This window comes from Chelon labrosus (assembly GCF_963514085.1).
Source record: "Chelon labrosus genome assembly, chromosome: 7".
In the NCBI taxonomy this organism is placed as follows: domain Eukaryota; kingdom Metazoa; phylum Chordata; class Actinopteri; order Mugiliformes; family Mugilidae; genus Chelon; species Chelon labrosus.
In genome coordinates, this window is record NC_140343.1 from 18651594 (window position 1) to 18663979 (window position 12386).

At 42.0% G+C, this 12386-nt stretch overlaps 4 protein-coding genes across 7 annotated transcripts in view; 2 read left to right on the top strand and 2 right to left on the bottom strand.

The window, feature by feature from the left end:
* Positions 1–82: 82 nt before the first annotated feature.
* On the top strand, positions 83–5232 carry LOC311490661 (uncharacterized protein). Its single transcript, XM_084548272.1, has 6 exons — positions 83–1099; positions 3811–3881; positions 4003–4075; positions 4264–4316; positions 4397–4570; positions 5145–5232. The coding sequence occupies exons 1-5, from the start codon at positions 1031–1033 to the stop codon at positions 4506–4508; spliced, it is 378 nt and encodes a 125-aa protein (XP_084404398.1). The 5' UTR covers positions 83–1030; the 3' UTR covers positions 4509–4570; positions 5145–5232.
* On the bottom strand, positions 1214–3716 carry pigc (phosphatidylinositol glycan anchor biosynthesis, class C). Its single transcript, XM_084548270.1, has 3 exons — positions 3641–3716; positions 2894–3125; positions 1214–2822 (listed from the first exon to the last, which is right to left on the bottom strand). Exons 2-3 carry the CDS (start codon positions 3119–3121, stop codon positions 2166–2168), a joined length of 885 nt encoding a protein of 294 aa, XP_084404396.1. The 5' UTR covers positions 3122–3125; positions 3641–3716; the 3' UTR covers positions 1214–2165.
* Positions 4579–8548, bottom strand: tmed5 (transmembrane p24 trafficking protein 5). The gene is made up of 4 exons (XM_084548271.1): positions 8221–8548; positions 7549–7646; positions 7291–7471; positions 4579–6682 (listed from the first exon to the last, which is right to left on the bottom strand). Exons 1-4 carry the CDS (start codon positions 8407–8409, stop codon positions 6464–6466), a joined length of 687 nt encoding a protein of 228 aa, XP_084404397.1. The 5' UTR covers positions 8410–8548; the 3' UTR covers positions 4579–6463.
* A 957-nt stretch (positions 8549–9505) lies between these two features.
* The window catches only part of suco (SUN domain containing ossification factor), a 39108-nt gene continuing 36227 nt past the window's right edge, over positions 9506–12386 (top strand). For all 4 annotated transcript variants that reach the window (XM_084548806.1, XM_084548807.1, XM_084548808.1 and 1 more), the window contains exon 1: positions 9506–9780. In XM_084548806.1, coding sequence (XP_084404932.1) covers positions 9728–9780 — 53 coding nt within the window. In that variant the 5' untranslated portion in view covers positions 9506–9727. The remainder of the gene's footprint in view (positions 9781–12386) is intronic.

The window sequence follows — 12386 nt, forward strand, 5'->3', positions numbered from 1 at the left end:
TATGAGGGCTTGAAACGACACTTCACACCGTTACTGTTCACCACTTTACTGTACGTGGCCTGTGTATGAGAAAAACAGCAAAAATGTGGTCCACGCTTTTTTTTTATAAAGAAAAATGTGAATATATATAAAGCGTGGTAGGGTTTTTAACCAAGGTTATTACAGTTAATGAAAACCACATTAAAAGCTTAAACTAGGTTTCAAAATAAATAAATAAATGGAAATAAAACCTAGATTAGAATTTAGGAAAAAAAACACATTGTGGATTTACTAAACGGACTTTATACAGGAAATTCCTTCAGTTTAAGTGTTTGTTAGTTTAGTCAAACAGTAAGAATGAGGACGTATTATTGAATATGTTTATTGAGCGTGGGTTTTCTACATGACGTAGTTAAAACTAAACAATATTAAAACTCAACATTTTGAAACATTAAAATGGAAATAAGATGGGACTCACTGAAAGTAAACTCAGCTGAAGAAAAAAAAAGAAGCTAAAATAAAAAACTAGTGAAAAATATTGAACTATAATAACTGGGATCTGTGAAATAAAACAGAATGACTTACTGGTGTTGTAGGGGTCTCCAGCAACACGTGGTTGCACAATTGTAGTTATGCAACTAATAGCGTTTATCCTCACCAGAATGTAGCAGATAATGTTTATGATAATTAGTAACACATGTTATCACTTTTTGAAATTACTATCAGATGTTTCCTAAAGTAGAAGAGTGGATGCAAAAATTTGTCCAAAGTACACTGGTGAAGTTCAATAGGGGTCTCCCTGGCACAGAAATTAGACACCTGGTAGGCCTGTGCTTTATTTCCAATGAGGGTAATTTCTCGGGAGTGTTTAAAATATTATATATGAGAAAAAAAAAAGCATTAGACCCTTAGAGTGAGTCTGTGACGCGCTGTTACCAGGACACACTCTCTCCTCCGTGTTGGCGGATCTCTGAGGAGCACGGAGGCCGCACACAGCTGCACACAGGCCGGCTAAACGTTTGCGTTAGAGCCGGGCCTGCCGTTTCAGACCATGGCGCCACCAAAGCGGCCGGGGCCCGCCGTCGCCGTCCGTACCAGGGCACAGAGAGAAGCGATGAAGGTACGACACCTAGCGTCCACTTTGCGCTACTGTCAGGTTTGGCTCCAGACATTATCCCGGTCAGCTAAAATATTTTAACAATGTTCAGACAGAGAAAAAAAAACAACACACAGGCGAGTTTGTCGCACTATCAGCGACGCGTTTTATTATATTCCACCGAAAGCCAGAGCGAAGAAATGAGTCACCGTGTAGTTTGTCCTTAATATAGGCTATATATATAGAGAGACCAAAATTAAAAATAAACAGAGTAATTCCAGTCTCCATGACAATGACTGTTAAACTAAAACAGAATGTCAGTAGACAAAAGTTTCATCAGTGTGAAGTTAATGAACCACCCTGGTAGTCTCCCAAGTTTGGCCAAATTATTAAGGAAGAGCAGTCGAGTACGGAAAGGTGAACTCAAATGAAAGCTGTCACTGTCATCAAGAACTGTTGACAAAATATGACCTTCATTCAATTTACAACTAAAGCTGATCTTTTCAAAAAGCGTGTCTCAGTACCATAACCTTAAACAGACAATCGTGCACATTTGACAGTAAAAATAGTTTCATTAACCTTTGTCCATTTAAGATGAGCTTGTTGTGCTTCTTTTTTATTTATTAAACACTTGGTGAATACTGTTTAATATTAAAAAATTACCCCCTTTATCTTAAAATTCTAATATTAATATTTAAATGTCCTTTGCAAAAGGAGCCCTTTTTATAGTCACGCCGTTGTGTTAAACACTATGCATTCATTCATTCATTCATTCATTTATACACAACAGCAGCCTGTAAAATGTGCAACATCTACCACAGATTATTAAAACATCACCAACAGGAAACTGGTGCGTGGTGTGTCCATAGTTTAAGTCAGCAGTGCATATTAGTAGACACCTTCTACACAATTTCATGAGGTCAGCACTTAATAAAACAGTAGCAGCTTGAACATTTTTAAAACATCTTCATATTCCCTGTGAGAGAATAAGTTTTGCCATGGTTGTTCAAACGGAGTTAATGTTTCTCATACATTTTCTATCGGTTTACATCTTGAATGGAGCAGCCTGTGTTAATCTTTGCTCTGTTTGTTAGTGTAGGAAGTGGCTCAGGTCCTCGTGAATCTCTGCTTCGTCCCAGGGTCCTTGTATGTTGTCCTTGTGCCTCTGCAGCATGACTAGCAGTAAGGGACAGAGCAATGTAACGCTCCCTAGGGCCAGGGCTAAGAGCACGGCTCCACCTGGCGACTGGGACCCGAGACCTCCGACCCCTCCGATGCACACTCCCACACACACTGCGGTAAACTGGTTGGGGGCGTTGTCCCTTAACCTCTGCAGCAGGCAGGGCCACAGGGCAAACACCAGCAGGGCGCAGCTGAGCATGGCGAAGGTGTGCAGGGCCCCAGGTAACCTCGAGGCTAAGCACACTGAGGCAAACAGGGCTGCATTTAAGGAGAGGCTGCCAGGAGGTGAGGGCTTGGCGTACGGAAACGACACCAGGTGGGCCAACAGCATCACAGCAGACATGGCATACACAGTGTCCGTACTCACGGACTCCGTCAGCGTCTTAAGAACTGGCGAGAAGCCAAAGGTGAAGGAAAGGAAGATGGCGGCGCTCTGTAAATCAGCCAGGCGCGTCCGAGGCTCAGCGCACGCTTCAACTTGGGACGTCAAAACTTGGTGCAGTGCATAACCCAGCAGGGCGCAGACAAGGCTGGTCCACAACAACATCTCAGGGGACAGCAGACCCTGCAGGGAAAGCAGAGATTAATCCTCAGTACCATGCAGCAAAAGCACAGGTGTATCTATGAATACTGTACCTCCTCCATGTAGAGCCACAGGGTGATGAAAATGGCAACACAGGACAGCTGCTGCGCAACAAAGCCCGCTTCTTTCACCACGGCCCAGTAGCGGTACTGCCGGATGCCCTCGTTCCTCCGCAACTCCTCCAGGAACCGCTGGTCCACGTAGTTATCAGGGAACGGCTGGCGTTCCCACAGCACCTTCCTCCAGGGCACAGCTGGACCTGGAGCACCGTCTGGCCCCATCACCCTGACCACACACACAGTTACAAAGCGCACAACTTACACATCAGCATCGAAGCGGGGACAGACTTAGTGTGACTACCTCTGAGCTCCATCTTCAACTAATATGTCACACATTTTTATACACACATTATATACATAGACAGGAAATGAGGCCTAACGGGGTTATTATGAAAACGGTGATATATTTTATTATAGTTTTTCACCTTGACACAAATAATCTAAATTAGCTTCAAGCTTCAAACCTAATCTCATGATTCCAAATGAGTTCGTCGACGACTCTAAAGGCCAAATAACAAATAGCACTAAATCGTACTGTCTGTGTTTAGTTTGCTGTCAGGTGAATGGGGTATAGCCTCACCTCGGTTTTGACGGTTGGCCCAAAATGAAACTACCGGTATTTCCGGTTTTGACGCCACAATAAAACCAGACATGCCGCAAACACACGCGTTAATAAACTATAATATGTTAAGACATGTCCGTAATATCTCCATAAATATTTTAAAAGGGTCTTCCACCCACCTGGAAAGGGATTTTGTTCTGCTCCGATGCTACAATCTCATCTCGTCTCTATCCCGGAAGTGAAGCACTTCCTCAGAGCGCCCACAGCGCCCCCTAGTGTTGGAGTCTTTGCAGTGCGCCGTACCTCTGACTGTCCACAGCAAACTGACTGCTTGTTTTTCTTTGTCAAGGTGCATGTGTTGAACATACGCGGCCCCTTCTCTGCTGAAAGACCCAATCCGCAAGCCAACATGCCTAAAAGGTAAGGTAATATTCTCAACTTAAACGGTCTCACGGTGATGGTTTGCGTGACATTTTAAAATGATCAACACGTTTTAATACGACCGTATCAATCACTGCATCTATGTTCTATCTTAAAACAGCTTGTCAGTGTGTGGACCAGTGCCTCCTGTCTCCCTGGCCACCACCAACACTGTGTCAACGTTGACCTCTTCGGTATATTCTGTCAACACAGTGAAACTTAGTTTATGATTAAATAAGAAAACTTGTAGTTAAGAATTTATGAGAGAGAACATTTACACAAGGATTATGCGTCTCTTTCTACCAGTCCACATACAGCCGTTGTCTAGTTGTTAGTTTAAGATTATGTGTTTGCTACATATGTCCTGTGTTTGACTTGTCAGATCGGATCTTGCGTTGGCAGGTCTGGATTACCCTCTTGGAGTCCAAGATGCCAGTAGGTATCTTGAATCAATGTGTAATGTGAGGGTGATCAAAGCAAACAAGGACCATTACAATTACCCTTTCTTCCATCAGTCAATTACACTTGGGAAGGGCTTCTGATTCTGCACTACAAGAGTGTCTCATCATCAGACCTCTGCGCCATCAAACCCAGAAGAAGACACCAGACAGCGCAGCAGCTCTTTGACCTGGAACGAATCATCTCACCTGAGCTGCGGCATGCTGGAGGAAGCTGGGGCTTTTCTACAGGTATCTACACAACTGGTGGCTACACTGTCTCCACATACAGCAGACACACAGCAGAGCACAAAGGTCAGAAAAAGTATGATCGTTTATTTTATTCATATTCACATTTACATGTACAGGGCATTAGTTGAATAAATATCAAGGTCCCTATTCCCCCCCACTGCTCCATCATGGTAGTAAAAAACAGTCTTCGGGTCTTTGAAAGTTTAATCTCTCTCTCTCTCTCTCTCTCTCAGTAATATCAGTAACATACATACTTTTTAAAATGTCTTATTTTTTTTATAGAATTTTGAAAGAATCTTAATAATTGGTTTTATTACTAATTCATCACCTATAAGACTCAGAATCAGCATACAGGACTTTAGCATTGGATACCACAGTGACATCAGCTAGACAGAGGAATAAACACTGACACTGAGGAAGAGGATTTCTCACAGACATCCACATAAATCAGCGTGATATAAGCTAATATTTTTAAAATTAATTAGAATACTCAGGGCTGGGTTTTCCGCAATTCACACACAGGGCTGTGTAAACTAAGTAGGCAAGAACTCACTGTATGATCTTTATGTTACAGCACAGGACAAATTCAGGAGATGGCGACAGGGAGCTTCCAGTCAGTTATGAGCAGCAGCCAGGTTTCAACTGTTCAGCTGAATAAATATCAATAAAACAAAAACGCAACCACAACCCACTGTAGAATCTTAGTCGAATACAAACAACTGATGAGTTAAAACTTCATATCGGGACCAGCTGTCCACCCGTTTCTGTTAGGTCCATGTAATCCCCTCCCAACCAAAAAAAAAAAATATATATATATATCCAGAGGCAAAAATGTTAAACTATTTCATGAGAATAAAAAAAAAAAGTTATTTTGTGACATTAGAGGCAGTGCAGTGATCAGATGTTTGTCATGTCGGCTTAAAAGGTTTGAAAGATCCACTGATACTGAGGTTTAGACTGCTGACTTTAACAAGGCAGTGGATGGCTTGTGCAATGTAGTAGTGGTAATGACCTTGCAGGTGTCTGTAAGATAGAAATAGACTTCTGTCACTAGAGAGACAAGCAGGCTCAACATCTTCACACAGTACGTGGCTGTAAGCGGACACCCAGCTGCAGCCGCCAGGCTTCACAGAGCAGGGTGGCATAGCTGGCAGCCATTTAGGCATCAGGCTGTGGCCGAAGAGAGTAGTACAGTAGTCATTAAGAGATCTGGAGGTGGCCCAACCCACGACCCCTTGTGTGCCAAAGAGCAGCATTAGCAGCACTGTGTAAACACTTATCAGTAATGACACCGAAAGAAAAGTGACATTGAACTGTAGCAAAACAAATGTTCAAAGGCCTCAAAACTGGCAAAGGGCTGGCAGCTAAAAACAAATCACTAAGGCATCTTAGTTACACTCAAAAGTAACCAACTATGGGGAAGACATGCTAACAGACTGTGCCCCTCTAGCTCATGTTTGGCAGAATTATTTTTTTTTTCCATACATTTCTTCATCTAGTTTAGCTTAACACTTTCAATTGGCCACTAGGCTGATTATTTTAGGCTCCGTTAGAAATATAGTTGCATCATAAACATACTTGTTTTGTCACCTTATGTAAAGATCTACAGCAGCTAGGGAGGACCATAGAACATGATTGTTTAAAGAGAGACAGAGGTTGCATATAGAGGAAGTGACAGTCATAAGATCTTCAATTAAGATAAGATCAAAATTCAGTGGACTGAAGACCAGAGTGTCAACTGTGGTGTGGGGTTGTGAATGTCTCTAGTGTTGTATGTGTGAATGTATGTGTATATATGACATCTTGTGTTAAGAGTTGTGAGATGAGCTGAGATGAAGAAATCCCAAGTGTTTGTAGTATGGTTCTCTCTCTTTTCTTCCATTCTGGCTGGTGTTATGTACGAATTTTCCTTTTATCTTCAAACAGCGAACGGACCAGGTACACCTGAACCATTGACACCAGCACCATAGCAACAAGATTGACCACGGACCAAAAGTTGACCCTGTCAAAGTTACTCTCCTGGATGTTTCGGTCACGAGCCTCAAACGCTCGCAGCAGCGTCTGGATCTGGACACTTTTACCCAGCCGAGACTTCACATTGTTGATGGTGTCCTGAAGGAGAGAAGAGAAGCAGGTCAGAGCGAGTGAATCTGACAAGAGAGCTAATATAAGATTGTTAATCTTGCTCCTATGCGAGTCTAAATTACCAAACAAAAAGCATAGCGATCGAAATAAGAGTGAGATCTTGAGTTAGTGAACGGTGGAGCTCGATCCGGTGTCTCTCTTCCTCAATGGGAAAGCACCTTCCTCTACAGCTGGAAGACACATTTCCTCCTTCTTACTTAGTCATGCCTGCGTGACATCTGACACAAATTAAGGCTGTTTTTAGTCAGGGGGTGGTGCCGGCTACTGTGGTGCAAGCTGAAACAATTGGCTGGCCTCAGCCAATAGGTGAGAGTTCATGACATTTTTATTCTCGTCACACACTCGCTGTTGACTGTGCCTGTATGTGGTGGATTGCACGATACTTTCTGGCAGCCTGTTGGGTCACTTTGCACCCACCCTATGTCATCCAGGGAGCATAAGTGGCACTGTGACAAATATCTCTGTGGCACACAACAGAAGGACAAAGTCTAAAACAGCAAGTGAGAATAAATCACTGTATCAAATCTATTGATCTATGTGTCTAGAAGGTGTTACATATCAAACTGCATCCTCACCATGATGTCTTCCAGCTTCATGTCCAGTATGTCCGTTCCATGGATATACTCCTTCCAGTCGTTTGGGTCTTCATCCGTGTCCATGTTGTCCAGAATCAACTCAAAGAAGATGAGCTTCTCCGAGACGGCGCTGAACGTGTTGTCAAAGCAGAACATGTAGTCCCCATCCTCGGTTTCTACGCTGGAGGGAAAAACGAGCAGTAAGCGCCTGCACAGATGGCCAGGTCGGTAGTTTCATAGATGATCCGAGTTACTCACGTGTGGACGCCATCTGACTTGCGGTAGTCATTGAACAGCAACTGACCAGAAGGAGAGAAGATGGAGAAATCTACATCGAGACCTGCCCCATCTAATACCTGTGGATGACGGGAGGATGGAGATAAAAGAGAGGTGATTAGGTCAATACATGTTACAATACAACATGTTTGTGTCGTTGCCTTGACTTGTGATATAATTTATTTCATACATTAAATTTGAGGCATGCCAGTCTTTCTTCTCATTCTCCAGCTGAAAATAGAAGTCTGGATGCCTCTTTCATTGAAGATCATTATATAAAAAAAATGCACCTTTCCTCCAACAAATGTTAACTTGTACCCACATTACAGAGATCCATTGTCTCGTCATCTGCACACCGACCTGCCCAACAGGTTCCCAACTATATGAAAACTAAGGTGTGAACCACATAACCCTGCTGTTTTACTTTTATCTGATAACTTAATTCAAATTAATGCGAGTTGCATTTGTTTTCTGTAGCTGTGAATCAATATCACAATGTGCAAAGAACGTGAACAACACCCACAACAAAAAGGGCAAAGCATCAGGTTTGACAGGTTATGTCAACGCTGACTCTCACTACTGATCTGACAGTTAATGTTGGTTCACTCGGCTAGCCAGATACTTTCATTCAATATTGCTGTGAGTATTTGTGACCTGATATTCAATCTCCAGAGATGCATCCTTCTTCATGGTCTGGTAGAAACACTCCTTTCGACCGGGGGGTAGAGTGAATGTGAAGTCGTTGTCCAGTGACTGAGAGAAGGCAGCCAGCACCACAAACCTCTCCGAGAGTAGCGAAACAAACACGGACAGGACGCACAGAAACACCGGGACAGGCTCCATAGTCAAACATGCGTGCTTTAAAGTCCAAAAGAGCCAAAACGGTGTCAATGTAGCCGGCCACTGAGCTGAAAAGTAAACAGCGGAAGAGTTAGCTACGTTTGCCCAAAGTTGACTCCTGTTGAAATCTTCTCACTCAGTTAATGAAGGCTGCCGATAGTTCAGGACCCCGCCGGTTTAAAAATCAAACGTATATGTTATATTTATATTTATTTATTACTAAAATGTCGAATTATTTCGCTGCAGCATTTCAAGTTAGTTTGATATATTTCTTTTTAATAGCATTCATCTTTTGTTGTAATGCAATGTTACCGGCATTATTTTCGGGCCCCATATCGAATTGCACTTTGGGATATGAAGTTCTTTACCATGTTAACTACAGGCAACCGTGTTTCTTTTTATAACATGGATGTAATTGAAAAATACCTAGCAGCTGTAACTAAATCAAATTCAAAGTGTAAAGACATGACTGACAGAGTATAAAGATGTGTTTTTAGTGGGTATAATTTTATTTTTGTCCTATTCTGTTAGCCAGATTTAAAATCTTATTTATGTAACACAATTTTTATGACTTGGAATTTCTACATTGAGGTAAATTAGTCTGTCAACAGGATGTAATATGATATGATAGTTAACTATATATCATAATATAATGTGATTGCATTTTGTTGTATCCTTTCATGATTTTAAAATGAATACATTGACTATATTTTCACTTTTTGAAGATGTTTTACAATGTTGAAGAAAAAGTACATCGTGTTCGTTTCAAGCACTGACCACACACTACATCCCATGGACTTCACCTTAAGTGAATTTACAAATAAATGTCTTCACAGTTGTCACTTCAACTGGATAGTCTGCCATCAGTCGATTGTGCAATAATTGTAAATATTGCGTGCTTTAATGATTTGCTTATCTAGAAATAGGTGACGCGTCCTGCTGCACAATCACCAGCTCATCCTGAGCCTGGGGGGGGCGTCGTTTTTTTAATCAAATCGTGTTGCTACGTCTCTTCTGATTGGTCGACGCAGGCCTATCGCCGATCTGATTGGTCGCTTGGGGAGCGGGGGTTGAACTTACCAGGAAGCAGCGACTCCTCAACAGCAGAGGCTACTGAAGCTGAAAAAGAGGCGGACAGCTGCTCCGCACAATGAGCAGCAGCGCTCCCCCAAGTGTAGCTTTTATCCTCTGAAGACAACCGTGTTTTTTTTTTAAATTAACGCAGATATTCAGCCAACATAAGGCTTCGGTGTATGGTGTAGCCGTGATAAAGTAGAAGAGAACTCAAAAGAGCGAGGATGTTGGTCCCCGCGGGAAGATAATGAAGAGGCTGCGCGTTTTGTTGGTGTGCCTCATTGTAGCTCTCCTGTGCTGGTAAGCTTGACACAACACCTCAGATGACACTATTTACGACATGTCAGACGAACAACAGTCATAAATATAAGTGAACCACGTTTCATGATATACGCACGCTTGGTCACGTCGCTTGCTTGGTTTTATTTTTCCGCATTGTCAGTGACTAGAGTCACCTCTGCTACATAGCTAACATCATCAGCTTGTTACAGCGTGTGGTGTTTCTCTGACCTGTAACTCAGACAAGAAGACGTGGTTGTATTGATATTTGACACGACTGGCTGATACAGCTTGTCGTTTTGAATTGTGTTGGGTGAGAAAGTTTGGTAGACAGCTGTTGAATACCAGCATAGCTAGCTAACTTGAACCATTGAAGTTGGCAAAGGTTATTTCTTGGCTGGTGGGTGGTAACGTTCATGACCAATAACCAGAGAGAGTGATGCTGCGATTCTCATTTCTCCTTAAAACTTAAAGCTCCGACTTACCTTTATTTCATTGGAGGTTATTTTTCAAGGCCAACTCCACCACATCATCTAGCAAAATACAAACCTGGAGAGAAGCGCTTATAGTCCATCCATGGTATGAACAAGGAATAACTTACATATAATTATTTTTTGAAACAAAGAAAGAATAGATTACTATAACAATCAGTGGTGGAAAAAAGACTGAGGAGTTTACTGTGTGTGAAGGTAAAAAATACAACAACAAAACATCACACTTGTACAGATGTGTCAGAGATCTGTTCTTGTAAATACATTGCAGTATTAAAGTCATTGTTGTTCTTCTCCAAAGTACATGCGCACGGAGGTGACGTCTGGTAGATTAACACAACTCATGAATTTGTTTTAATCCCAGTGGCACGACGCCGGTAACATTACGCAGAGTTTGTGGAATGGGATTAACAGTCCAGAAAACGTGCCACTTTTATCCAGATTGGTGACTCAGTAGCTGCCCACGATCCAGCGAGTTGCCTGCAGACATTTTTTTAAATTTTTTTATCTATCTAATAAATAGATTTAAATCCTGCAACAAATGAGCTGTCCTGGGTATTACTGCATCATTTCAGATGTATACGACTTTCTTTTATCATCATGCTTCCAGGACATTGCCACCTCATACCCGTGTTACCAGTATAGAGCTAGCAGTGATGTGTCAAAGGTAACACATTACATAATGATCGTATCCATTTCATTTATACTTGAGCTCTCTGATTATTATATTTCAGGACCCTGATCCTGTTTTTTTTTCTTTGTTTTGTCACAGCATCGCAAAGCACTGCTCGTGTTTTATTGATCATACCATGGATTCATGTTATGTAATGTCCTCATTAATAAGTGAAACTTTCTTGCTAGTGCATAGAGTAGAGCAGCACCTTTGCAGCGTCTGTGCTTTTCTGAGGAGATGTAGTCGAGTATTTGATCAGACTGAAACGAAAAAGACGTTTTCACTTGTTGCTGAATTCAAAAATCAATACAGATGATAATAAATTTCCTTCTCATTCTCACTTTGTATTTATTGTACCTATTCTCTGTAAGGGATGCTCACAAAAGGGGTCAGGTATTGCACAGAATTATTTTTTTTACTGTTTTACTGCTTTCTGCCTCATGAGGGAAACAGATACTGACTGAGGTATCGGCATATTTGGTGTCATTATATTCCTAGAACAGACAATCTGAATTATAAATTAAACCCACAAGTGGCCTTGCAGGTCAGTTGTTTACTTGCTTTACTTGGTGCACCTTTTCACTTTCCCACAAACTGACTAATGACCGTGCCGCCACACGCACAGACTTCATTACTAATGCAAACTCTTTTTAGCGTGCTGCTGTCAGCCTCTCGCTCTTCTGTGCCAACTCTCACACTTCCCAGCAGGAAGAGAGAAATGGGGAATGCGGTTCTTGCAGTAATCCAAAGGTTTCCAAGGCAGCAGTGATTTTAGGCATTAAAAGGGGGCTCTGTGTCAAACGGCTGGTGGATAATGTTTATGGGAGGTTTTGTTGTCACGATTCTCCTGGTTTTCTTTTTTTAAATAACGATGTGCCGGTTGAATATTTGCCATTCAGGTGTCATGTTTTTATTTCTTATGCTGTGTATTTTACTTTGAGGCCGCTCGGCGACAGAGCTCTGAGCTGTAGCGCTCGGAGAGGCTCAGCAGAACGTGTCCTGTTTGTGTCCCGTCTGCCCCTTCCCTCACGTAGTCAGCAACAGGGCTCTTACTGTGTGCACGCTATGCTAACTCAGACTGTTGACATCAGCATCGCTGGAGGAAGTGTGTGCATGTTTGCGTGAGGGTGCACATTTCCAGCCAGGTTGATTGTCAGTAATGACATGCTTGCTACTGAAATGTTACTTCTTCCCATTTAGGCGTTAGCTTGAGATGTCGAGACGTTGGCTGAGCGTGGCATTTTTTGCAGGTTACAAACTGTTAGAAGTTGTTCTGTCAGACAGTCTTTCAGGTAATCGTATATTCTGTAAAAGCTACGGAGAGCTAAACATAAAAGGATTTTTTTTATTGCATTTTTATATGCCTGAGAGATGGTGTCTTGTCATCATCTCATTATGTCCCTGTGTCATAGGCTTATTACTTTCACAGCCATTTGAAGATTATTGTTATTATCTAATACGAT

Coding starts and splice junctions, on each gene's coding strand:
- tmed5 (XM_084548271.1), bottom strand. CDS start 8,409: ATGGAGCCTGTCCCGGTGTTTCTGTGCGTCCTGTCCGTGTTTGTTTCG. Junction 7,472..7,548: donor AAGTCAGATGGCGTCCACAC/GTGAGTAACTCG, acceptor TTTTCCCTCCAG/CGTAGAAACCGAGGATGGGG. Junction 6,683..7,290: donor TGAAGCTGGAAGACATCATG/GTGAGGATGCAG, acceptor TCTCTCCTTCAG/GACACCATCAACAATGTGAA.
- pigc (XM_084548270.1), bottom strand. CDS start 3,121: ATGGGGCCAGACGGTGCTCCAGGTCCAGCTGTGCCCTGGAGGAAGGTG. Junction 2,823..2,893: donor TGTGGCTCTACATGGAGGAG/GTACAGTATTCA, acceptor CTTTCCCTGCAG/GGTCTGCTGTCCCCTGAGAT.
- LOC311490661 (XM_084548272.1), top strand. CDS start 1,031: ATGGCGCCACCAAAGCGGCCGGGGCCCGCCGTCGCCGTCCGTACCAGG. Junction 4,076..4,263: donor TGTCAACGTTGACCTCTTCG/GTATATTCTGTC, acceptor TTGACTTGTCAG/ATCGGATCTTGCGTTGGCAG. Junction 4,317..4,396: donor TCTTGGAGTCCAAGATGCCA/GTAGGTATCTTG, acceptor TTCTTCCATCAG/TCAATTACACTTGGGAAGGG.